We start from the raw sequence: 26,341 nt of genomic DNA on the forward strand, positions 1-26,341 counted from the left end.
CCAAGGATCAAGCATCTTTTTAAATTTCATGGCTGCGTTCACCATCTGCAGTGATTTTGAAGTCCAAGAAAATAAAGTCTGTCACAGTTTCCATTGTTTCCCCATCTGTTTGCTGTGAGGTGATGGGACTGAATACCATTATCTTAGTTCTTTGAATGCTGAGTTTTAAGCCAGCTTTTTCATGCTCCTCTTTCACCTTTATCAAGAGGCTCTTTAGTTCTTTGCTTTCTGCCATAAGGGTGGTGTCATTTGTGTATTGCTATTTCTCCTGGCAATCTTGATTTCACCTTATGGTTCATCCAGCCCAGCATTTCGCATGATGTACTCTGCATATAAGTTAAATAAGCAGGGTAACAGTATACAGCCTTGATGTACTCCTTTCCCAGTTTTGAACCAGTCTGTTGTTCCATGTCCAGTTCTAACTGTTGCTTCTTGACCTGCATATAGATTTCTCAGGAGGTAGGTAAGGTGGTCTGTTATTCCCATCTCATGAAGAATTTTCCACAGTTTGTTGTGATCTACATAGTCAAAGGCTTTGGCAACATCAGTAAAACAGAAGGAGATGTTTTTCTGGAACTCTCTTGCTTTTTTGATGATCCAACAGATGTTGGCAATTTGATCTCTGTTTCTTCTACCTTTTCTACATCCAACTTGAATATCTGGAAGTTCTCGGTTCACGTACTCTTGAAGCCTGGCTTGGAGAATTTTGAGCATTACTTTGCTAGCATGTGAAATAAGTCCAATTGTGCAGTAGTTTGAACATTCTTTGGCATTGCTCTTCTTTGGGATTTTAATGAAAACTGACCTTTTTCAGTCCTGTGGCTACTGCTGAATTTTCCAAATTTGCTGACATATTGAGTGCAGCACTTTCACAGCATCATCTTTTAGGATTTGAATTAGCTCAACTGGAATTCCGTCACCTCCACTTGCTTTGTTTGTAGTGATGCTTCCTAAAGGCCACTTGATTTCACATTCCAAGATGTCTGGCTCTAGGTGAGAGATCACACCATCATGGTTATCTGGGTCATGAAGATCTTTTTTGTATAGTTCTTCTGTGTATTCTTGCTACTTCTTAGTATATTCTGCTTCTGTTAGGTCCATACCTTTTCTGTCCCTTACTATGCCTATCTTTGCATGAAATGTTCCCTTGGTATCTCTGACTCTCTTGAAGAGATCTCTAGTCTTTCCCTTTGTGTTGTTTTCCTCTATTTCTTTGCACTGTTCACTTGGGAGGGCTTTCTTATCTCTCCTTGCTATTCTTTGGAACTCTATTCAGATGCTTATATCTTTCCTTTTCTCCTTTGCCTTTCACTTCTCTTTTTTTCTCAGCTATGTGTAAGGCCTCCTAAGACAACCATTTTGCCTTTTTGCATTTCTTTTCTTGGGGATGGTTTTGATCACCACCTCTTGTACAATGTCACGAACCTCTGTCTTCTGTAGTTCTTCAGGTACTCTGTCCATCAGATCTAATCCCTGCAATCTATTTGTCAATCTAATCCCTGGAATCTATTTGTGATTTCCACTGTATAATCGTAAGGGATTTGATTTCGGTCATACCTGAATGATCTAGTGATTTTCCCTACTTTCATCAATTTAAGTCTGAATTTGGCAATAAGAAGTTCATGATCTGAACCACTCACCTCCCATTCTTGTTTTGCTGACTGTATAGAGCTCCTTCATCTTCTGCTGCAAAGAATGTAATCAATCTGATTTCAGTATTGACCATCTGGTGGTGTCCATGTGTATAGTCATCTCTTGTGTTGTTGGAAGAAGATGTTTTCTATGACCAGTGCATTCTCTTGGCAAAACTCTGTTAGACTTTGCCCTGCTTCATTTTGTACTCCAAGGCCAAACGTTACTCTAGGTATCTTTTGACTTCTTACTTTTGCTTTCCAGTCCCCTATGATGAAAAGGACATTTTTGGCATTAACTTAGACATATTAAAAAGTTAAAGATGACTTCCACTTCTGTCCAAGATGGACTGTCAAGGACCACATTATCCTCCTTCCTTAAACAACCAAGAACTGGACAAACTATGTGAAACATTGCATCTCAAGACATTGGACATGAATCAGTGAAGGACAGTGATCCCTGAGAGATGGGAAACAAATTAGCCTTATGACTATGTTAGCTTGCTTGCTAGTGAAAGTTTCTAGGTTGCCACACAGGGAGGGGGAACCAGGCAGAGCCAGTCCTGGGCTCTTCCTGAGTTGAGGAAGCGGAGCTAGGAAACTAGGGAATGCAAGGTGGCTAGAATTCACAGAGCGGAGTACCAGAAGGGAAAGCTACACAAAGAAGGAATTTTTGCAGAGTCCCCCTTGAGTATTCATTTTTAGTGCTGAGCAGCATATGCAGGTGAGGAGACTGGTCAAGGCCAGGGAAAGAACCACCCTAAAGGATCTAAGTGGATGATACTTAGAATATACATAAAGCCAGGCATAGTTCCTGTTCCCTAATGGCAGTTTGAATGCCTACAAAAAGACTTGCCTCATTAATGAGGAAAAACTTTCCCTAGACGAATTGCTGCTCTGCTTCCAGATAACAGACCTTAAATCCAACATTGTACTGTTTCTGGGTAACCTAACCACATCCCAGAACAAAATTTGAGAATGTTTATAGAAATAAAAAGTATCCAATACCCCACAAGATAAAATTCACAGTGTCTGGGATCCAAGAAAATATTATGAAGTGTACAAAGAAACAGGAAAAAACAACTCATAAGGAAGAGAAAAATTAATAAATACTGACTCAGAAATGACACATGATAGAATTAGTAAACCAAGGGTGTTAGGTTATTAACCTACATCAGTAATGACACTAAGTATAAATACACTAAATGTTTCAGTAAAAGACTGGATTTTAAAGGAAGAATAATAATCTATATGCTATTTAAAAGACAACTGCAGTATAAAGATGGAGAAAGGTTGAAAACAGAAGGATGAAAAAATATACATTTGTCTTGTCCAAACTATTGTATAGGAGTACAGAGTAACGAATAAAGCTGATAGAAAGCTAATGATAACTTCAGGGTTGTGATTGGGAAGGGGCACTTGGAGGTTTTTGACATTAATAGTTGTTACTTATGTGTTTGCTTTATAAAAATATGTTAAGCTCCACACTTTAAACAACTGTGCTACACATTGGACTTTTCTATTCTATTTCACAGTTTTGTTTTGTTTTTTTAAGTAAAAAACTAAACAGTGGCTAACAGATGTCCTTGGCACATAGTAAGTTGTTCGAGTACAGTTGGTTTTTCCTTATAAAAAAGTGTATCATATTCCTGCTTTATAGGATGCAAAAAGTAAATGTCCAGGCAGATTAAAGACCTGAATAGGAGGGAAAACAAGATTTTAAATTGTTAAAAGCATATAGGAAACCATTTCTCTGACCTTACTTTATAGAATGATTCTTAAGACAGAAATTGAAACCATAAAGAAAGACTGATATGTTCAACTTAGGTAATAATGAGGAAATTATAAAATAACAATGAAATCATGTTCCATTCATTAGAGGGATAATACTGTAACGGAGACTATGTGAAAAGGGGAAATTCTCTATTGGGGGAAATTCTTTATTGGTGGAAATATAAATTGGTACAGCATTTTTGGGAAACAGTCATTAGCTAGGAAAATTTTAAATGAAAATTAGAAATATTCCTAACATTTTCACTGCTAAGCATATAAATCAGAATAAGTTCTCAAGGAGATTGGGTAAGAATATATGTTGCATAATAGTGGAAAGAGTTCACTGCCTAAAGGTTTTCAAGACTAGGTAAACTGATGTATGATAGCCATCAAGTAGATACAAGTGAATAAAAAAGTAAAACTATTTTTTCTCAAGCCATTAACTTGGCTTATTTTGATTGTACATTACCATATTATTTGCCTCTTCAGCTCCCTGTCACCAGATTTGCTAATTTACATTTGTGAAATTTTTTTCCCAAGTGATCATTATTACCGATATTTCCTCAAATTTAGGACATTTACTTTCCCCTAGACATTGACTTCTCTGGATCTAGTAGGGGAAGAAAGCAGTATTCAAATTTGTTTTGTTTCTTCATTATTTTTTCTTTTTCATAGGACTAATATTTCAAGCCAAACTCCATCTGCCAAAAGAAGTTTGGGATTTCTTCCTCAGCCAGCTCCTCTTTCTGTTAAAAAACTGAGGTGTAACCAGGATTACACTGGCTGGAACAAGCCAAGAGTGCCCCTTTCCTCTCACCAACAGCAGCAACTGCAGGGGTAGGTAAATTATTTTATTTTGCTTTCTTTTTATAAAGTGATTCAACGGAAGTATGTTTTACTTGGTATGTGTGCATGCTAAATCTCTCTAGTTGTGTCCGACTCTTTGTGTCCCCGTGGACTGTAGCCCACCAGGCTCCTTTGTCCATGGGGATTCTCCAGGCAAGAATACTGGAGTGGGTTGCCATGCCCTCCTCCAGGGGATCTTCCTGACCCAGAGATCAAACCCATATGTCTTACATCTGCTATATTGGTCTCTTACATCTGCTGTATTGGCAGACCAGTTCTTTACCACTAGCACCACCTGGGAAGCCCTTTTACTTGGTGTAAAAAATGATTAAAAGAGTCATAAATTATAGTTCTCAAATATTTTTTCACTTATTAAAGATTTATCACATCCATGAAGTTCCGTTCATTATCTGGTCTCTGATTTTTGGACTTGAAAACAAAATACACGTGTGTGTGTGTTTCTGTGTAAATGTATGCTGCTCCTGCTGCCAAGTCGCTTCAGTTGTGTCCGACTGTGCGACCCCATAGACGGCAGCCCACCAGGCTTCCCCGTCCTTGGGATTCTCCAGGCAAGAACACTGGAGTGGGTTGCCATTTCCTTCTCCAGTGCATGAAAGTGAAAAGTGAAAATGAAGTCGCTCGGTTGTGTCCGACTCTTAGCGACCCCATGGACTGTAGCCCACCAGGCTCCTCCAAATGTGTATATATATATGAAACATCATAAAGCAGAAAATGCGTATTCTTAAATCTCATATACTTCATCCATCTCCTTAGATACTTCAGTATTAATTTTATTTTTCTCTTTCCCAGCCCCTTCATGCTTATATTTTTATTAACCATAAAAAATGAGATCATGGTATAATAGCTATAATAATAATATCAATCATAGCTAAAGTGTTTGTTATGTGCCAGAAACTGTGTTTCAATGAATTTTGTCTTTAAATCCTCACAGTAGCTCTCTGAGCTAGATGTATTTAAAAATCTGTTTTTGTAGATTAAGGGAGTAAGGCTTGTGCTTCCCTGGTAGCTCAGCTGGCAAAGAATCCACCTGCAATGCAGGAGACCCTGGCTCAATTACTGGGTCGGGGAAATTCCCTGGAGAAGGGATAGGAGACCCATTCCAGTATTCTTGGTCTTCCCTGGTGACTCAGATGGTAAAGAATCTGCCTACAGGGCGGGAGACCTGGGTTCGAGACCTGAGTTCTATCCCTTGGTTGGAAGATCCCCTGGAGGAGGGCATGACAACCCTCTCCAGTATTCTTACCTGGAGAATCCCATGGACAGAGGAGCCTGGCGGGCTACAGTCCATGGGGTTGCAAAGAGTCAGATGTGACCGAGCGCCTACACACGGCACAGCACAACTAAGGCTTAGAGGAATTAATTAACTTACTTGAGGTGTTGTAATACACTAATAGTGAATCTAGGCAGTTGGAGCCCTCTTGCATTTTTTTCCTTCCAGCTTTATTGCAGTATAATTGACATACAGCACTGTATAAGGTTAAATTGTACAGCATAATAATTTGACTCATGTATATCATGAAATGATTACCACAGTAAGTTTAGTGACTATCGGTCATCTTACATAAATATAAAAGAAAAAGAAAATTTTTAATTGAAGTATAGTTGATTTACAGTGTTGTGTTAATTTCTGCTATACAGCATAATGATTCAGTTATACATATTTAAGATTTTCTTTTCCATATGGTTTATCATAGGATATTGAATATAGCTTCCTGTGCTATATTCAATAACAGCAAGTAGGACCTTGCTGTTCATCCTTTCTGTATATAATAGCTTAGATCTGCTGACCCCAACTTCCAACTCTATCCCTCCCCTTGGCAACCACCAGATGTTGTTTATGACCATGACTCTGTTTCATGGTTAATTTGTGACATATTTTCGATTCCACATATGAGTAATATCATATGGCATTTGTCTTTCCCTTTCTGATTTACTTCACTTAGTGTGATAATCTCTAGTTGTATCTGTGTTGCTGCATATGGCATTATTTCATTCTTTTTTATGGCTGAGTAGTAGTCATATATATATACACACACACAGCACATTTTCTTTATCCATTCATCTATCAGTGGACATTGGGTTTGTTTCCGTGTCTTGGCTACTGTGAATAGTGCTACTGTGAACATAGGGCTGCATGTGTCTTTTTTAATTATAGTTTTGTCTAGATATATCCCCAGGAGTAAGACTGCTGGATCATCTGGTAATTCTTCTACCACCACCACGACCCATTAAGGAAAGTACACTTTGTTAAACTAACAGAAGAGGATGTGCTTGAATTAGTCACCAGATCCACAAAATGAATACAAATGTTAAAAAACAGGCCACCTCTGTACAGACTAGAAGTGAAAAACAGAAATACGAATCAAAATATTTAGTCCAGTAAAAATTCTGCTCCAAAAACCAATATAAACTGCAAGAAAATTGTTATATAGCACTCAAAACTGAATTAAATATCCTCAAATAAGCATTTGAAGATATGAAAAAAAGCACCATAAATCAATAATTCTAACCCACAATCAGAATGGGCAAGCAGGAAGAAATGACAGTTGCTTGAACACAAAAGAGAGGAAGAAAGACAACATCATATCAAAAATTAAGTCTAAATGAAAGTTCCCCAAGGGAAAATAAGTTCAAATGAAAATTTAATAAGGGACTTTGAAGGAAAAAACAAGGAGGAAAATAAGATAAAGAAGTATAAGCGGTCAGTGAGGAAGTGGTTGAATTAGAAAACAGACAAGGAAGGTCCCATGGCACATATAATTAGAATCTCTGAAGAAAAAAAAAATCCTGACAGTGAAACAGAATTAGTATTTACAACCATAACCCAAGAAAACTTTGAAATAAAATTTTCAGAAATAAAATTACTGAATTTATATATTCAAAGAGCCCTCCAAGTACCTGGAATATTGAATGAATAAGACACATCTTAGTACAAGTATAAGACTTTAAAGATGAGGAAAAACCCTCAGTGCCTTGAGTCAAAAGATGAAATAATTTGTGAGGGAAAGAGGAATAGACTTCTCAGTCATCATTAAAAGCAGATGAAAAAAGAACATCATTTTCAAGAAACTTGATGAAAGAAAGGATAAACAGATATGCCAATCTAAGCTGTCAGGTATGTGGGCTAGGAAAAAATTAGTTTTAAAGTGGAAGAACTTGGAATAATGTGCACATAAGCTCTTCCTGAGGTCTCTATAGGGTATGAGCTTCATCCAGCCAAGAGGTAATGAAGGAGATACTGGCAAAAGATAGATGGTGAATATTTCATATATTCAGTTATAGAGATAAGACTAAAACAATAGTGGAAACACCAGTATATAAGGATGACATATAGATATTATCTCTTATGACAAAGGAGTATGATTGTAACTAAAAATGGAAGCAGAGAAAGAAAAGTAGAATAACTAAATTGACTGTCATCAGTAGTAAGTGCAAGTCAAAAAGTACTATTTAAAATGGACAGATTAGATAGTAAAAAAAAAAAAAAAAAAAAATTAATGAGCACTATAAAAAAGTACAAATACAGATATAACCACTTTTTTAAAAAACCTTTTTTAAAATCAAGATATCTCTAAAACACCAGATAAAGAAGTAAAATATACCAATGTGACACAGTTGAGTCCAAATGTATTTGTCACATCAAGAAATGTAAATGGGCTGACACATCTAATAGAAAAATATTTTCAAATTAGCTCAGAAAGCAAAACCAACTCTATGCTGTATACTAGAGATATACCTAGAACAGTGATTTTTAAAGTTGTAAGATAAAGGGAGGGAAAGCAATTTGGCCGTCTGATGGAAACAGTTAAGAAAGCAGAGGTTGCAGTCCTAATAGCTGATAAAATAGAATATTTAAGGACATAAAAGAAAAAAAACATCATCAGATAGATCTGCAGAAAATAGTAAATGCCATACTCTGATCATAGAGTATAGACCTTTTCAAGCACATATGGAGCACTCACAAAAAGTAATCATATGTTAGGGCACAAAGGAAAAATCAGGAGACCCCATAATGTAGAAATGGGACAGCCACCATCTTTTGACCACAGTGAAATGAAACTGGATAATAAACATGAAACTAAATATTAAAAATGTAACTTCCAACTAGAAATTCTAAAAACCCTATTAAGTGACCCTTGCTGCTATTGCTGCTGCTAAGTAGCTTCAGTCGTGTCCGACTCTGTGCGACCCCATAGATGGCAACCCATCAGGCTCCCTTGTCCCTGGGATTCTCCAGGCAAGAACACTGGGGTGAGTTGCCATTTCCTTCTCCAATGCATGGAAGTGAAAAGTGAAAGTCAAGTCGCTCAGTCGTGTCTGACTCTTTGTGACCCCATGGACTGCAGCCTACCAGGCTCCTCCATCCATGGGATTTTCCAGGCAAGAGTACTGGAGTGGGGTGCCATCACCTTCTCCATTGAAAATAGTATGACAGTTCTTCGAAGAATTAAGAGTAGATTTACCATACGATCCAGCACATATATCTGAAATAATTAAGAGCAGTGATGTGAACAGATGTTTGTACATCCATATTAATAACAGCATTATAAACAGTAGTCAAAAGGTGGAAGCAGCCTAAGTGTCTACCAATGAATGAGTAGGTAAACAAAATGTGTTATTAATATATACATACAATGGAATACTGTTCATCCTTAAAAAGGAAAGAAATTCTGACACTTGCTACAGTGTGAATGAACCGTGAACCTACTCATTATGCTAGGTGAAACCAGTCACCGCAGGACAAATACTATATGATTCCACTTAAATGGATTACCTAGAGTAGACAGATTTGTAGGGTCAGAAAGTAGAATGGTGGTTGCCAGAGAAAGGGTAATGAAGAATTATTGTTTAATAGGTACAGAATTTCAGTTTGGGAGGATGAAAAAATTCAGAGATGAATGGTGGTGAATGTACTTAATGCCTTGTAAGCTGTATACTTAATGGTTTTTTGGTAAGTTTTGTGTTTTATGTATTTTACTATGATTTTTTTTTAATGACCTCAAATTAATAACCTAACTTTACACTTTGAGGAACTAGAAAAAGAATAACAAATGAAGCCCAAATTTAGCTGAAGAAAGAGAATAATAAAAATTAGAGCAGAGATCAACAGCCTGGAGAGTAGAAAAATAATAGAGAAACTGAAAGTTACCTCCTTGAAAAGATCCACAAAATTGACAGATCTTTAGATAAACAGGCAAAGAAAAAAGAATGAAGACTCAAATCACTAAAATAAAAAATGAAAGTACATTGCACCAACATTACTAAGATAAAAAGGATTATAAGAGAATATCCAACAAATTTGATAACTAGGTGAAAGGGTCAAATTCCTGTAAGGAATGGAAAATTGTGAGGTTGTAAGAAAAAAAAATGTAAAGAAAGTAAGAAGTAGGTGTATGAAATTAAAAGCAAAGTGAGGTACCACTTTATACCTGCTAGTATGGCTGTAATTTAGAAAGAAACAGAAAAAAAACCCTGAATAACAAAGGGTGTTTTGGTAAGTTAAAAAAAAACCACATTGCTGAATAGTATATAGTAGTATCTACCTTTGTGTAAGAAAGAAGGGGAAATAAGAAAAGACATGTATCTTTGCTTATGTATGTATATATATAGATTTAAAATACTATATAAAATATAGTTATACAATATATTCAGTATTTTAAGTATAGAAATTATTTTAAATTATAAAAGTAAAATATATTGTATATTAAATATAAGATAAGTAGATACTTCTTTATTGATATTTCATGTTGCTGTATCTTCAGATTCACTATTTCCTTCTTCAGTGTTTAATTTGCTATTAGTTTCATTTGATAAAATTTCATTTCAAATATTTTTTCATTTCTTGAAATTCAGTTTTTAATATCTTCATTTCTTTCCTTAGTGTTTTTGTTTTACTTCACATCCTTGATGATGTACTTGATCACATACATCCTGATCACATACTTCACATCCTTGAAGCATATTTATAATAGCTGTTTTAATATCCCTGTCTGCTGTTGGGTTTGTTTTGAGACTTGTGTTTAAGCTCTTTGGGGTCGAATCTTAAATGGCCTTTATTCTAAGGCTGATTTAATTCCTTTCTTGAAGCATGGGCCCTCTGTGGTCTCTACTAATGCTCCATGAATTCATCTACATCTCTCTACTCTGACTGTTGGGAACCTAAAAACTTAGATTCTGCATGAGCTCTGGAAAGTGTTTGGCTAATAGCTTTCCAGTAATCATTCTTTTCCTTGAAGTTCTTCTTGCATGCTATCTTGGGGTTTCACCTTATGCATGCACAAGTTGGCTTGAAAGTCTAATGCTCCAGCAGACCCCTGTGCAGATTTCTGTAGCTCCTCCTTTGTACAGTTCCTTTCTCCAAGATTCTCTGTCCCAGAAACCTTAACAACTTCAGCATCTCAAACTCCAGTTTCTTTCAACTCAACTCAGCAAGATTCCTGGGCTCTGTTTGGGTACCACTCCCTGAACTCCCCTGTACTCTAGTTTACAAATTGCCTCCAGGCTGAAACCCTACGTAAATGGTAGGGCTGATAGTATTTGCTTGCTTTCTCTTAAGGATTGCAGTCCTGTGCTGCCTGTTGTCCAGTTTTTCTTTGTGTCATATTCCAGATCCTGATACTTTCTCAGTCTTAAGTGGAAGTTTTTAAGGGTATTTAAAGTTGACATCACTGATGAGCAACACAGAAATATTATGTGCCTCTGAATGTGATGCCCTTTGAAGGACACAGTAGCATTATGTATCACTATGTGGACTTCAGTCTGAGCTGACCTTATCATAAGGAAATATCAAACCCAATATGAGGAACATTCCATTAACCAGGATGGATGGGGCACACGGTGTGGGGAGCAGAGGGGTGTGCTGCATTCTGCACAAATTGTCAGTGTCTTGAAAGTGAAAGCTGAAGAATCATTCCAGATTAAAGAAAACTAAAGAGACATGAAAACTAAATTTTGCATTATGTTATCCTGGACTGAATTTTGTGCTTAGGGAGAAACAGTACATAAAGAAACATTGGGTCAGTTGAGAAAATTGGATCAAAGAAAGTATATTCAGTTCAGTTCAGTCGCTCAGTCGTGTCCAACTCTGCGACCCCATGAATCGCAACATGCCAGGCTTCCCTGTCTATCACCAACTCCCGGAGTTCACTCAAACTCACATCCATCGAGTCAGTGATGCCATCCAGCCATCTCATCCTCTGTCATCCCCTTCTCCTCCTGCCCCCAACCCCTCCCAGCATCAGAGTCTTTTCCAATGAGTCAACTCTTCACATGAGGTGGCCAAAGTACTGGAGTTTCAGCTTTAGCATCATTCCTTCCAAAGAACCCAGGACTGATCTCCTTTAGAATGGACTGGTTGGATCTCCTTGCAGTCCAAGGGACTTTCAAGAGTCTTCTCCAACACCACAGTTCAAAAGCATCAATTCTTCAGCACTTGGCTTTCTTCACAGTCCAACTTTCACATCCATACATGACTAGTGGAAAAACCATAGCCTTGACTAGATGGACCTTTGTTGGCAAAGTAATGTCTCTGCTTTTTTTTGTTTTGTTTTGTTTTTATGTCTCTGCTTTTTAATATGCTTTCTAGGTTGGTCATAACTTTGCTTGCAAAGAGTAAGCATCTTTTAATTTCATGGCTGCAGTCACCATCTGCAGTGATTTTGGAGCCCCAAAAAATAAGATCTGACACTGTTTCCACTGTTTCCGCATCTATTTCGCATGAAGTGATGGGACCGGATGCCATGATCTTAGTTTTCTGAATGTTGAGCTTTAAGCCAACTTCTTCACTCTCCTCTTCACTTTCATCAAGAGGCTTTTTAGTGTATTAGATAAAGGTATTATGTTAGCATTAAATTTTACAATGTTTGTAACTGTACTCTAGCTATATAAGCGAATATTCTTATTCTTGTGAGATATATCCTGAAGTATTTAGAGCTAAATGGCTATGATCTATGCAACTTATTCTCAAATTGGTCAGGAAAAATATATAGGGAGAGGTGTTTAAATGATAAAGCATATAGTAACAAAAGGGTTAACAAATTAGTGAGTCTGGGTAAAAAATATTTTTCTGTGCAACTTTTCTGAAAGTTAGAGAATGTTTACAAATAAACATTTTTTTCAAACTTTGGGAAAAAAAACAGTGTACTTTGGAATAATATTTGACAGTACCCATTTAGCATACATATGTTCTGACTAAGTCCCCAATCCTTTTTAGCATTCATTTGAAAACAGAATTTTCCTTGAGTTGAAACTAAAGTGTAATCATGTTATACTGTGGTGGTTCTCTAAGTGTGGTCTCCATACCGGCAGCGTCAGCATCAGCTGAGACCCTTTAAGACATGCACATTTTAGCACGTTTCCTGTCCAGACCTACAGAATCAGAAATTCTGGAGTTGGGGCCCAGCAGAATGTAGTTTAACAAGCCTTCCAGGTGATTCTGATGCATACTATAGTGGAGGACCCCTGCTCAAGTGAACATACTTTAGGAAGTACTGTTGTCTTCAAAAGTACCATTTCTTTCATTTTCAGCTTCTCCAATTTGGGAAATACCTGCTATATGAATGCTATTTTGCAATCTCTATTTTCACTCCAATCATTTGCAAATGACTTGCTCAAGCAAGGTATCCCATGGAAGAAAATTCCACTCAATGCACTTATCAGGTAATTGTTATATACTTACTGAGTTATCTCTTAACTATCAATTATAGAATAAATGGCGTTTTAGATACTTAAAATTTTATGTGCCATTGTTAGCAGTCCTTAAAATATACCTTCCAGTGTTCTATAAAACCTACTAAACTTGTCTCTTTTGTTTTATCAGACGCTTTGCACACTTGCTTGTTAAAAAAGATATCTGTAATTCAGAGACCAAAAAAGACTTACTCAAGAAGGTTAAAAATGCCATTTCAGCTACAGCAGAGAGATTCTCTGGTTATATGCAGAATGTGAGTACTAATTGTTTTTAAACACCTTAGAGATCAGGAAAATTGAGATGATTTTAGTCACCCAATTTAGTTTATCTTATTATTTTATTATTTATCTACTTTTGGCTATGTTGGGTGTCTTTTATGGTGCATAGGTTCTTTGTTGCTGAGAATGGGCTTTCTCTAGTTACGGTAAACAGGGGCTACTCTGTAGTTGAAGTGCACAGGCTTCCCATTGTGATGGCTTCTCTTATTGCGGAGCACTGGCTCTCTAGCACAGGCTCTCTGTCACGGGCTCGATAGATGTGATGCACGGACTTAAGTTGCCCCACGGCATGTGGGATCTTAGTTCCCCAGGCCAGGGATTGAACCAATCTCCCCTGCATTGGCAGGCAGATTCTTAACCCTGGGACCACCAAGGAAATCGCAATTTTATTTTAAAATGAGATTTGTATACATGTGTTCATTACAGGTTGGAGGACTTCCAGTAAGGCTCAATATGATTCTGTGTATTTTATCATTTTAATAATATAGATGTGATTTGCCCCATTTTAGGACCTTAGACTATTTTAGTTACAAAGCCTATTTTAGAAAAATCACTCTTTTTTGAAAAACAAATGAAGGAACAATTCACTTATTAGTCATGCTACTCTAACTTATAATTAGGAGCGTAAAATCTGTCATTTGTTGTCGTTTTTCACAAAATATGTACCCTAAAGCACTCGAGTAAATCTGACATTTTCCACATATGTTACTAACTTCCAAGTGCTTTAGTTTTATAGATCACAATGTTACTAACCAATTATTGTAGCAAGAAATGGTTTGATCTGATTAAGGATATTATACCTTCTTAGGATGCTCATGAATTTTTAAGTCAGTGCTTAGACCAGCTGAAAGAAGATATGGAAAAATTAAATAAAACTTGGAAGATTGAACCTGTTCCTGGAGAAGAAAATTCACCAGATATTTCAGCTACTAGAGTATACACTTGCCCTGTTATTACTAATTTGGAGTTTGAAGTTCAGCACTCCATCATCTGTAAAGTGTAAGTAATCTCTAAAAAAAAAAAAAAACACACTTTTTTCCTTTTAATTCTTTATGGCAAGTGACTAAAACTCTTCTCTGAGAGTATTAGTTGCTCAGTCATGTCCTACTCTTTGCGACCCCATGGACTGGGACTGTAGCCCGCTAGACTTCTCTGTCCAAACTCTTCTAAAAGGGTATAATTCTTATCTTCATTCCTGTGTCATGGGGAAACATGAGTATAAATATCTTTGTTCATTATCTCTATCTTCTATGAAAATGCGTGATGGGGTGAGAACTAAAGCGAACTTAAATAGTTTGTTAAATGCTTTAGTGCTGACTGAATGGTTAATTTTTCTCTACTTTTTGTGTGTGCCCATGCCCTGAAAAGACCCCCTCCTGTTAGTTGTTTATTTTGTTGAACCAAATTGTTTTTATTAAAAATGTGTTTTTTATAAAATACTTAAAAATATAAATTATTTTTAATTTTTGCAATGCTTTTTAATCTTTTTTATATATGGGGGTTTCCCTGGTGGCTCAGTCAGTAAAGAATCCGCCTACAATGCAAGAGACGTGGGTTCAATCCCTCCAGATCCTATGGAGGAGGGCATGGCAACCCACTGTAGTATTCTTGCCTAGAAAATCCCATGGACAGAGGAGCCTGGTGGGCTACAGTCCATAGGGTCACAAAGAGTCGGACACGACTGAAGCAACTGAACACGCATGCACAGTTCCAAGACCTGAACCAGAGAGCCAACAGAGTAAGTACCAATCCCAGGATAGGAGACTACTGATGGCCAGCTCAAGTAGTTAGGCAGAGAGAGCAAATTCTCTCTTTCTGTTTATATTAATTATTTTAAAAATAATTTTATTTATTTATTTTTGACTGTGCTTGTCTTCATTGCTACACAGACTTTTTTGTAATTGTAGGGAGTAGGGATTATTCTCCAGTTGCGATGCATGGGCTTCTCATTGCAGTGACTTCTCTTGTTGTGGAGCATGAGCTGTAGAGTGCGTGGGCTTCAGTAGCTGGGGCATAAGAACTCAAGTCATTGTGGCTCCCGGGCTCTAGAGCACAGGCTCAATAGTTGGGGCACACTGGCTTAGGGGCATGTGGGGTTTGGGGAAATAAAAAAATCTAAAATTTAGCATTTATCTCTCATGCCTCCATACACTTGCTCAGTCACTTTAATCATGTCCAACTCTTTGTGACGCTGTGGACTGTAGCCACCAGGCTCCTCTGTCAGTGGGATTCTCCAGGCAAGAATACTGGAGTAGGTTGCCATGCCCTCCAGGGGATCTTCCCAACCCAGTCTCTTATGTCTTCTGCATTGGCAAGTAGGTTCTTTACCACTGGCGCCACACTTTAAGCCCCTTCTTATGCCTAGTCATGAGAAATTCTTTGGGGGAACAGTGTTTCTGAAGTATATTTTTATTTAGTATTGCACACTTAGGCTTCTGAATTCTTACATTTATCTTCTTTTATTCTTGCAGATGTGGAGAGATTATTCCCAAAAGAGAACAGTTTAATGACCTCTCTATTGACCTTCCTCGAAGGAAAAAGCCACTCCCTCCTCGTTCAATTCAAGATTCCCTTGATCTTTTCTTTAGAGTAAATACTGTTTTTTGGTATTTTCACATAACTAAATTTTATATATCATAGATAATTGTATTTGAAGTTGCTTTCTTGAGTTTGACAAAATACTTGCAGGGGAAACAAATGAAAATATTTATAAATAGTATTTATTTTTAAAAGTTTAATAGATATGGTTGTTAACTGAGTGTAGAAGAAAATTCATTGCTCAAGTGGATTATATATCTAAGTCAACAGCAAGTGTTTTAGGCAACCTTAGAAACTAATAATACAGAGTGACACATGCTAAAATTGGGTAATGCGAATCAGAATTGGAGGCACAGAGTTAGTATACTAAGATCTGAGTAATGAAAAAATACTCTGCTTTTCTTTAGGTTATATGTGCCTTGTTAGAAAGGGGGAGTCGTGTTTGTTTTAGAGGTGTAGAGCTATAGATAAATATTTGCATATGTGGTTCAGTGCTATAGATATTCTGAAATTTTCTGGGAGATAATTGAACTGTTGTGTAGTAGTCCTTATAATTGATGGAAATGTGCCAGGATCACCTTTAGTCTATATAATAGTGGTTCTTGTTTTGTTGTAGTAGATAGGCAGGGTTATCACTCTAAGATTCAAAAACAAAAAAACCTCTGTTCTTGAAATGATGAAAATTCAGCTCCACTCAGAGATAAATACTCTGCTTTTCTTTTTTTTAAATCATTCCTTACTATTCCTGTTGTTATCATAGAATTCGTAGCTTTTCCTGTGTATCTTTACCCCCATTTTTTAAGGATTTCTTGTTTCAGTTTTCTCTAGGTAATGATATCTGCCCCAAACTTTGGTCCTTTTAGAGCAGTTGTTCTTAGTGGGCTGTCACCAGAAGATTGAGTTCCATTATAAGAAAGGGGTAGAGTTACACCTAACAGACCAGGAACTCCGCCTAACCTGAAGGTGATCTTATCTCTGCTATGGCCAAATGTTAAAATCTGGATATACTCTTAGCAGTGGTTCTTGTGTATCCATGGGGAAAAGGTATCCATGGGGAATCTGCTACTGTGGTTACTACCATAAATTGAGCTGTTTCCATGGTTAAAAAAAGGAAATTAGGAATTGTGAAACAGGCATATGTTACACTATATTTTGAGGATTAGGTCTTAATTTAGTAAGGCTTGTGCTTCTGGACACAAAATTTAAACTGGGTGGAGTTGTGGCAGTGCTAATTCATCTTCATACTTCTTTATTTTTCCCTCTTGTCTTTTTAACAGGCAGAAGAACTTGAGTATTCCTGTGAGAAATGTGGTGGGAAATGTGCTCTTGTCAGACACAAATTTAACAGGCTACCCAGGTAAGATTAATTGTCTCATTTTTTCTTCTTTAAAGTACTGAAAAATATTAGTGAATAAATGAGGCTTATCAGATGGATTGGTAAAGAAGATTAGCGAAGCTAAGATATGAAGAGGATAGAGAATGGAAAGCTAGAATTCCCTTGTATAAGAAAGGAAGAGAATTTGGAATGTTGAAAAAGAGAGGGAACCTGAGAGCCCCAAGAAGTTGGCAACAAGAGGAGGAGGCTGATGAGATTTTGGGATAATGATAGAAACTAGATAGTAAAATAAAATTTTAATTCAATAATGTGTACCACTTAGTTAAAATCTGTCATGCTGTAATTTCCCTCTCTTACCCCAAACCTTCAATAAAAATATGCTACAGACACATACACATGTGCATGTGAAAATAAGTTATTTTTTTTTGCAATTTGTGCTTTCTTTTTTTTCAGAGGGTAAGTTGGTAAGTTTCATAAGAATTCTTCCATAAGAATGGTAGTCCTAAGAATTCTGAATTAGGAAGGAAATTAATTTATATTGTATTAATCTGTATAAACAAACATAAAGCCAAACTAGTTTTAAAAAATATCATATGATTGTAGAACAGCTTTCAGTTCTTTCCAAGAATAGATCTCAACCACAAACAAGATTATTATTAACATTAAGTATTTATGTGGCACTTTGCCTTCATATTGCCTTACTTTCTTTTAGAAGCTTCAGTTTTCTATGAGTAAATATGGAGTTTCTGGAACCAGCCCCTAGGGACTAGTTCTTTTACATTCTGTATCTGTGCCTTTCTAGAAAATGAATTTCTTTGAAAGAAATGGCTTTCTAAATCATAGCAGTATTATGTTGACCATAGTCTGTCTTTTTTTCCTTAAGAGACTTATTCTTGCCTATTTGTGAGTGTTTTAAGGCAAGAGAACGTTAGTCACTCAGTCATGTCTGAATCTCTGCAACCCCGTAGACTGTAGCCTGCCAGGCTCCTCTGTCCATGGAATTCTCCAGGCAAGAATGCTGGAGGGGGTAGCCATTCCCTTCTTCAGGGAATCTTCCCAACCCAGGGATTGAACCTGCGTTTCCCGCATTGCAGGCAACTTTACTGTCTGAGTCACCAGGGAAGCCCAAGCCACCAGGGAAGGCAAGAGAGTCGGGGGAATAAATCTTAAGGAAAACGATTGATTGTTACCAGCTGTCACTAACTAAGGAAATCAGTCAAGCCTTTGTGTCATAAATCCTAGTTACTGGACTTGCTCTATTTTGTTCATTTCAGTATTAAATCTGTTTGTTTTATTCTTGAAGGCCCTGATATCTTTATCAAAACTGTTCATTTGTAGTCCACCTCACCTTTACAGATGAGTGATAATTTGACTGTTTAATATTACCCTTTATTTTGGTGGGATCATTTGAAAGTTTAGTCAAAATATTTGACATTTGACATTCATCTTAGTCTCTTCACATCAGTTGGATTCTTGTACTCTCTCAAGTTGTGATTTTGAAGGCCATGAATTCTTGCATACTTTTTAACAGAAATACAGTCAGTAACTTCTACAGATTTTTGACTTTGTGGTTTTTTGGTGAAGGTATATACAGTAAGAAAGGAAACAGTTTTCCATAAACATTATTCCCATAGGTGTTCTGAAATTCAATTTTGAAAGTGTTCTTGTGGGCTATGAAATATGTTTAGTCTATTAAACAGAGATTATATTCTTTATTAGAGGTAAAATGGTTACTACAGTAGTAATTTTAAAAAACTACAGAGCTAAAAGCCTTTTCAGATCCACAAACCAGATTGGGCATGTACGTTTTATAGAACTTTTTTTGAATGTGGAGAAAACTTTTTGTTTTCTCTCTTTTCTCTAGAGAAGAGATAAGAATAGTTCTCATCAAAAGTCATCTTAAAAATTTTTCACTATCAAATATAAGGGCTGTTTAACACTTAAATTACCATCTATGGTTATATAGTAGTAGTATTAGTCACTCAGTCGTGTCTGACTGTTTGCGATCCCATGGACTGTAGCCTGCCAGACTCCTATGTCCATGGGATTCTCCAGGCAAGAATACTGAAGTGGACTGCCATTCCCTTCTCCAGGGGATCTTCTTGACCCAGGGATCAAACCCGGGTCTCTGGTGTTGCAGGCAGATTCTTTACCATTTGAGCTACAGGGTAGACCCTTATGGTTATATAACACCCATTTTTTTATAAACTATATAACACTGAAATAAATAAGGATTTGACCCAGTATCAATACAGTATTTTAAAATTCAGTTTTCTTGTCTGATATCTTTTGGTTTAAAAGATGCTTGCTCCTTGGAAGAAAAGTTATGACCAACCTAGACAGCATATTCAAAAGCAGAGACATTACTTTGCCAACAAAGGTCTGTCTAGTCAAAGCTATGGTTTTTCCAGTAGTCATATATGGATGTGAGAGTTGGACTATAAAGAAAGCTCAGCGCTAAAGAATTGATGCTTTTGAACTGAGATGTTGGAGAAGACTCTTGAGAGCCCCTTGAACTCCAAGCAGATCCAAGCAGTACATCCTAAAGGAAATCAGTCCTGAATATTCATTAGAAGGACTGGTGCTGAAGCTGAAACTCCAATACTTTGGCCACCTGATGTGTAGAACTGACTCATTTGAAAAGACCATTATGCTGGGAAAGATTGAACGCAGGAGGAGAAGGGGACGACAGAGGATGAGATGGCTGGATGGCATCACTGACTCAATGGACATGAGTTTGAGTGAACTCCAGGAGTTGGTGGTAGACAGGGAAGCCTGGCATGCTGCAGTCCATGGGGTCTTAAAGAGTCGGACACAACTGAGGGACTGAACTGAACTGATGTTTTTTTTCTAGTAACATTATTTTACCCAAACCTCTCAATTAATAATATCTACCCAGTGCCTGTGTTTTATTTTTATTTGTGTTCTTAGTATCTAGCACAATGCCTAGTGCATGGCAGGTATTCAGTAAATGTTCCTTGACAGATCTTTAGTTTGGCCTATTGTAGTCTTTAAATCAAAAGCTGTCTAACATGGTTAGTTAAGTGATCTCTTCTTAGCTGTAAAAGAGCTACCTCTGTTATATTCGAACCAGTAGTGTCATCATCTTGTTTTTCAGAATCCTCATACTTCATTTGAAACGATACAGCTTCAATGTTGCTCTCTCACTTAACAACAAGATTGGGCAGCAAGTCATCATTCCAAGATACCTGACCCTCTCATCTCATTGCACTGAAAATACGAAACCACCCTTTAACCTTGGTTGGAGTGCACAGATGGCAGTGTAAGTCCTTGAGAATTTCTTTCCCTTTTGAAGTAGAAAGACTTCTACTATCTGATCAGAAGAATGACTGAATTAGATAACATGACTGCAGGTAAAATCATACCAAGAAGATTTTAATTTTGCTTTATTTGAGGATTCTGTGCTAAATTACTATGTGATTTAAGTAATTGAAAAAATGCTTTAATAACAATTTTCAATGTGCATTAATTGCCTTTCATAATAAATTACCTTTTTAGGGAGTACTCCTTACTCTTTTAGATCACTGGAAGACAGTTTTATACATTTGAGGAATACAAACCAAATTTACATGGTCTTAAGAGTCCCCTGAACACTAAAAATACCAATTCTTGTGTTTGTTCCCTAGAAGTTCTGTTTCAGCAAATCTGATATAGGACTGGGGAATCGGTATTTTTAATGAATGTCTTTGCTGACTCTTTGAAGTATGCAAACTTGAGAAACAGTATATTAACTATTATGCTGGGACATTTAAAATAGATTGTGTCTTCATAAAAGCATTACCAGTTTGAGCAAAGAACTTCAATGGTGCCTCACAATTTTTCCATGAGAAGTAACTTTTTATTTTATCATCATGAATCCTGGGAAAACCTTAAGATTTCTTCAGATGTTTCTGCATACTTGCATTACTTTGAGCCATATGTTGTAGTTCCATTTTATACTTACACACTAAGTGATAAACATTTGCTAAAATGAATTGATGAAGTTTTGTAAAAATTATTTCCCTTTTGGATTAATATTTGAAATATCATATAGGTTTACACTGAACGCCTCACTGAGCCAATAACATGTTCCCAGAGAGTCAGTGTTTCTGGATGTTCTCTTATGGCCTTTCTTTAGAATGGATGTTTTTGCTTGATGCAAACTGCCCTCTACTGGTAGAGCTAGTACTCTTTGTGGAAATATTACCATTTCATACGAGTAGCCAAGGCTCTTTACGATCACAGGCCTGAAACTGGTCTCTCTGACTATACAATTTAATACCTTGGAGACTTTGGACAAATTCCTTGACCTGTCTGTAGAGAAAATAACAGAGTAGTTGTGAACTTTAAATGAGATAATATGTATGAGTTCTTATTATAGTGCCTGACATCTAGTAAGTCCTCAATAAATGAGAGCTGTTACTATTCTATTGCTTAAAAGAACTGAGACAAAGAGAATTTCCCAAGTTGTCCTTTTCCTGTTGTATCAGTATTTGACTTCATTTCCAGTATTATTTATTTAGATCATGAGATAAGGCAAAGCCTAGAGAAAGTATTTTGTTTTCTCTTTTGGCCTCTATTATTAGTTGAAAAGTATAATTGTTTGCTTTTCAGGAGGATATAAGGGACTGTAATACAGGATAATTCATTTTATAAGTTAAGTGTATTTTTTTTAGTAATGTAATTATATACATTATATATTTTCTAATTTTCTGATAGTTCTAGACCATTGAAAGCCTCTCAAATGGTGAATTCCTGCATCACCAGCCCTTCTACACCTTCAAAGTGAGTTATATTTCTTGTGTACCCAAAATTTGTATTTTTAAGGATTTGGCTTACCCTAATTTCCAAGATTATCCCCTTCCCTTTTCATATTGTTTCTCTTTTTGCATGATAACTGCTCTGCATTACTGTATTTTGGAATTTTCCTAAATCTGCTTTGAACTGTGATTAGGGTATATCGAGTTTTAACACTGAAGCAAGTTCTGATGATCCTCTCAAAATTTTGCTTTAAAACTTCTTAGATCATCTTTTGTATGTAATATTTTCATCCTACAACTCTAGAAATTGACTGATGACAAGGAATTTTTAGGATTGAAGAGTTAAAGTAACCCTTACTGGTATAAAAAGCACCATTCTTCAAATACACGCATGGAGATCTCAAAATATCTTTTCACCTGTAGCTAACTAGTGTGGGACTTTTTATCTTAGACACTGAACTGGAGCCATTCTGAAAGGGGACAGGAAAACAAATACATACTAGAATGTAGCTATTCTACAAATATTTTATATATTTTTGCTTCAGACCAGAAGTTTGTCCAAGAAGGAGACAAATACTATTTTTTTTAATATACCTCCTCAGTGATTTGACTAGAACTACAGTTCCTGATTAGACATTTCTAAATGACTTGGTTGTCATTTGACTTTAAAACTAATTTTTCTAAAGATTTGATGTCCCAAAGTACTTTTAGAAAAGAGACACTTCTGTTGTTTAAGGGCTTTTGGGGTGCTTATATAACCATAAAATGACATTTGGGAACTGCTGTTTTCTTTTCCTCCTGTTAATTATTTTTCAGTGCAATTAGAACCAGATGACTAACTGACTAGAAATCTGAAATGGTACCGATATGAATACTCTTGCCCGTTCTCAAGATACAAATGAGCAATACCACTTGGCTGCTTAGAAAGTGAGCAAGTGATGCCTTTACAGGATGAATATTTTTCCTTACTACAGGCAAGCTGCCTTCTGTGAATATAGTAACTATTAATGGAATGCACTCTTTATGTACCAAATCACTATAGTTTCAAGAAAGAGATGGTTTCATTGGGCATCATTATACTTGGCATGGTCAATCTGTTCTCCAGGGTCTTACTGGTATGAGAATTTGAGAGTTGGTCAATAAAGATGACTAGGCCCTAGAAGACCTGTCATGCCGATCAAACTTAAAAGAGGCTGAATTATGAACCAAAATACCATTGGTTCTTCTGTAATATTCTTTGTCACATTTGACCCTGGTATATTAGTAGCCAGGTGTCACCCTCCTTCAGCAAAGTATTTACATAGATAAATAAATAAATGGTATGTTCAGTTTTGCTTGGTGAGCATGGAATCAGAAATGAAGAATTAAGATGGCTAATTGGCTTTTTCGAAGTTATATTAAAAACTCTTTTTCAATACATATTGGGAGGCTATTCAAGTGTTCAGGCTGAAGTGCAGTGATACCCTGACTGCTCTCAGCCAAAGACCATGGTTGGGCTTATTGCTGACCACTTGCCTCTTTTCTTTGATCTACATTGCTATACATTCTCCTGGTTTCCACTGTGGCCTCTTATTTCTTGATGACATCATTCTATATGTTTATTTATAGTTTTCACATTTAGATTATTGCATTTTCTAACTTCCATTTGACTTTTTTTTTTAGTATAGCATATGAATTTATGTTAACCTTCATCAAAGAAAGTTTGTGCTTTTTTACCTTTACCACTTTTTCCTTTAGTTTATTTTTGGCTCACTTAGAAGACAACACAGTAACACCTTACTTATCTAGTATCATTGAAAAGTAATATTTCATATTCCAAATAAATGAATTTTTATATGATTGAAGCTTGCCTTTTAAAACATTGCCTTTTTAATTTTAATCTTTAAAATGTTTTAACCATTTTAGATGGTTATATCTCTGTAACCTTGCAGAATTCCTTATGTTATTAAATGAAACACACTGAAGATAATTTAAATATATTGTAATGACTTAGAACCAGCATTGTAAGTATCCATTATTACACTGTGTTTTAATATGGTAATGCCCTCAGAGGCTCTTAATTCTTATGAGACAGTTTGCCTTTACATTAAATTACTTCATAGCTCTTTATTGTCCTTTTGGTGGTTATTCTCTCTCATTTCTTAGCTCTCATTTCTTGATGAACTTGCTACATTATTTTGCTCACCATTTCCTGGGGAAGAAGGGTCCGTGTCTAAACAGTAAAGTTCATGAGCTTTGAAACTACTGCCTTCCTCAGAAGCCTTTTTTTTTTAACCTTTTGAGTCTCTGTGTTCTAGAAGGTAGAGGTTGCCAGAAGTTGGACGTGCATATAAATGGATAAGTGGAATGTTACTGTTAATTTCAAAGTACATGGATCATAATTTTAAAGAGCAAAAATTAGTCCTCATACACTCTGTTGTCAAAAACATATTCATTGCTATGTCTGCATGCATTCAGTAGAGTACTTGCTTTATAAAGACAGTAACAAACTTCTTTGGAGTTGATCATTAAAAGAAAAAAGGCACAAAGTGATTGGTTTACTGATGATATAAAATAGCATAAGAGTTGTCTGATTTTCAAAGCATGGCTCTTTTGGAGTAGGGCAAAGGTAATGCTTAAATATACCTCTTTTGATATATTTTTTTTTTCTCTGTTAAATCATTCTCCATAATGGAAAAACTTTTATTTTGATATTTATACTTCAAAGAAATAACAAGGACAGATAATTACTTATCACTTACATAGAGTTGTCTGTTTGTTTGTTTCTCTTAAATAATAGGAATTTCACCTTCAAATCCAAGACCTCCTTGGCTTTATCCCTTGATTCAGACAGTGAAGATGAGCTTAAACGCTCTGTGGCCCTTAGCCATAGGCTTTGTGAAATGTCAGGCAGTGAACAGCAGCAGGAGGACCTGGAAAAGGTAAGTGGTTTCTTACCAAAATATCTGACTGTAGAAACCAATGCCTTTTCATAAGCAACATCGGCAAACTTAATAAATACATACAATAGATCGTAAACTTAATGCACCTGTTTGAACAATTTTAAGAGTCTGCTGTTTGTAGCTACAAAACTTGTGTGTTTAAACGTGGATTGAGGCTTTTTTTTTAAATTGAGGTATAATTGACATAAAACATGAGATTAATTTCAACTGTATAACATGATATATTTGTGTATATTTATTGCAAAATGATCACCACAAGAAATCTATTTAACATTATCACTATACCTGGTTACCAAAAAAATTTTTTCTTGTGAGTGAGAACTTTTCAGATGTACTTAGCAACTTTCAAATATGCAATGCAATATTATTAACTGTAAATTACATCCCCATGACTTATTTTATAACTGGAAATTTGTACTTTTTTGCCCCCTCACCGATTTCATTGACTCCCTAGTCCTCACCTTTGGCAGCCACCGTCTGTTCTCTGTATCTGTGGGCTTAGTTTTTTTGTTTTTTTAGATTATACGTGTAAGTGAAATCATACAGTATTTATCTTTCTCTCTATGTAACTTATTTCCCTCAGGGTCCTTTAGTGATGTCACAAATGGCAAAATTTCATTGTTTTTCATAGTTTTTTCATGGTTGAATAATGTTCCATCATGTGTGTGTGCGCACACTTAAACACGCACTCATTTCACATCTTGTTTATGCATTCATCCATCAGTAGAAACTTAGGTTGCTTCCAAGATTGATACGTTAAGAAGTGAAAGTTGTTGTAAATAAATAGCTTCCTCCTATTAATATTAATCTTCAGAGCTACTCTTACATTTGCTGTGTGTGCTTATTCACTCAGTCATGTGCAACTCTTTGCGACCCCTTTTGTAGCCTGCCTGGCTCCTCTGTCCATGGGGAATCTCCAGGCAAGAATACTAGAATGGGTTGCCATGCCCTTCTCCAGGGGATCTTAGACCCAGGGATTGAACCCAGGTCTCCTACATTACAGGCAGATTCTTTACCATCTGAGCCACCAGGTCCTCGGATAATTACTTGCATTATTTTGATACTAATTATTAATACGAGGGAACCATAGTAAATATTTTACATTAACAGGCCAACTAGGTAGTCTAAACGTTTGATGGGTGTGAAGGCACAACTTTCAGCATCTTCAGTCTTGACACATAATAATGATGGTTAACATTTTTGAAGATACAAGGTTTTTTAGGAGTTTGCATCATCTCATGAAACTGATTTTAAACCTCATTTCAGTAAAATAACAATTATTTCAGTAGTTACTTTTTGTTCAGACTGTTTCCTGTCTTTAAAGTTAGAGGTAGTTTGTGGTTGCTGACCTTGAGTGAGAAATGACAAAGTGAAAAATTCTCCCAGAAATCAGAGAAATTTATTCAGAAAATAACTTCTAAATATTTATAAAATCTTGATAGTTTTTATTTTTTTCATCTATTCAAAAAAAAGGAATGAGAGCTACCCACATTTTAAAAAGAATGTTAGGTATAGTGACAGAATATT

The 26,341-nt window shown here is 36.2% G+C and overlaps 1 protein-coding gene across 7 annotated transcripts in view; it reads left to right on the plus strand.

The window, feature by feature from the left end:
- USP37 (ubiquitin specific peptidase 37) overlaps positions 1-26,341 on the plus strand; it is an 85,639-nt gene that overhangs the window by 32,927 nt on the left and 26,371 nt on the right. For 6 of the 7 annotated variants that reach the window (XM_070386756.1, XM_070386742.1, XM_005889653.2 and 3 more), the window contains 9 exons: positions 4,080-4,241; positions 12,798-12,929; positions 13,090-13,213; positions 14,047-14,237; positions 15,710-15,827; positions 17,054-17,133; positions 20,231-20,395; positions 21,832-21,897; positions 24,652-24,793. In XM_070386756.1, the coding sequence (XP_070242857.1) occupies positions 4,080-4,241; positions 12,798-12,929; positions 13,090-13,213; positions 14,047-14,237; positions 15,710-15,827; positions 17,054-17,133; positions 20,231-20,395; positions 21,832-21,897; positions 24,652-24,793 (1,180 nt within the window). The remainder of the gene's footprint in view (positions 1-4,079; positions 4,242-12,797; positions 12,930-13,089; positions 13,214-14,046; positions 14,238-15,709; positions 15,828-17,053; positions 17,134-20,230; positions 20,396-21,831; positions 21,898-24,651; positions 24,794-26,341) is intronic. The other variant, XM_070386766.1, reaches the window with a different exon arrangement.

This window comes from Bos mutus, chromosome 2 (assembly GCF_027580195.1).
Source record: "Bos mutus isolate GX-2022 chromosome 2, NWIPB_WYAK_1.1, whole genome shotgun sequence".
Lineage (NCBI taxonomy): Eukaryota > Metazoa > Chordata > Mammalia > Artiodactyla > Bovidae > Bos > Bos mutus.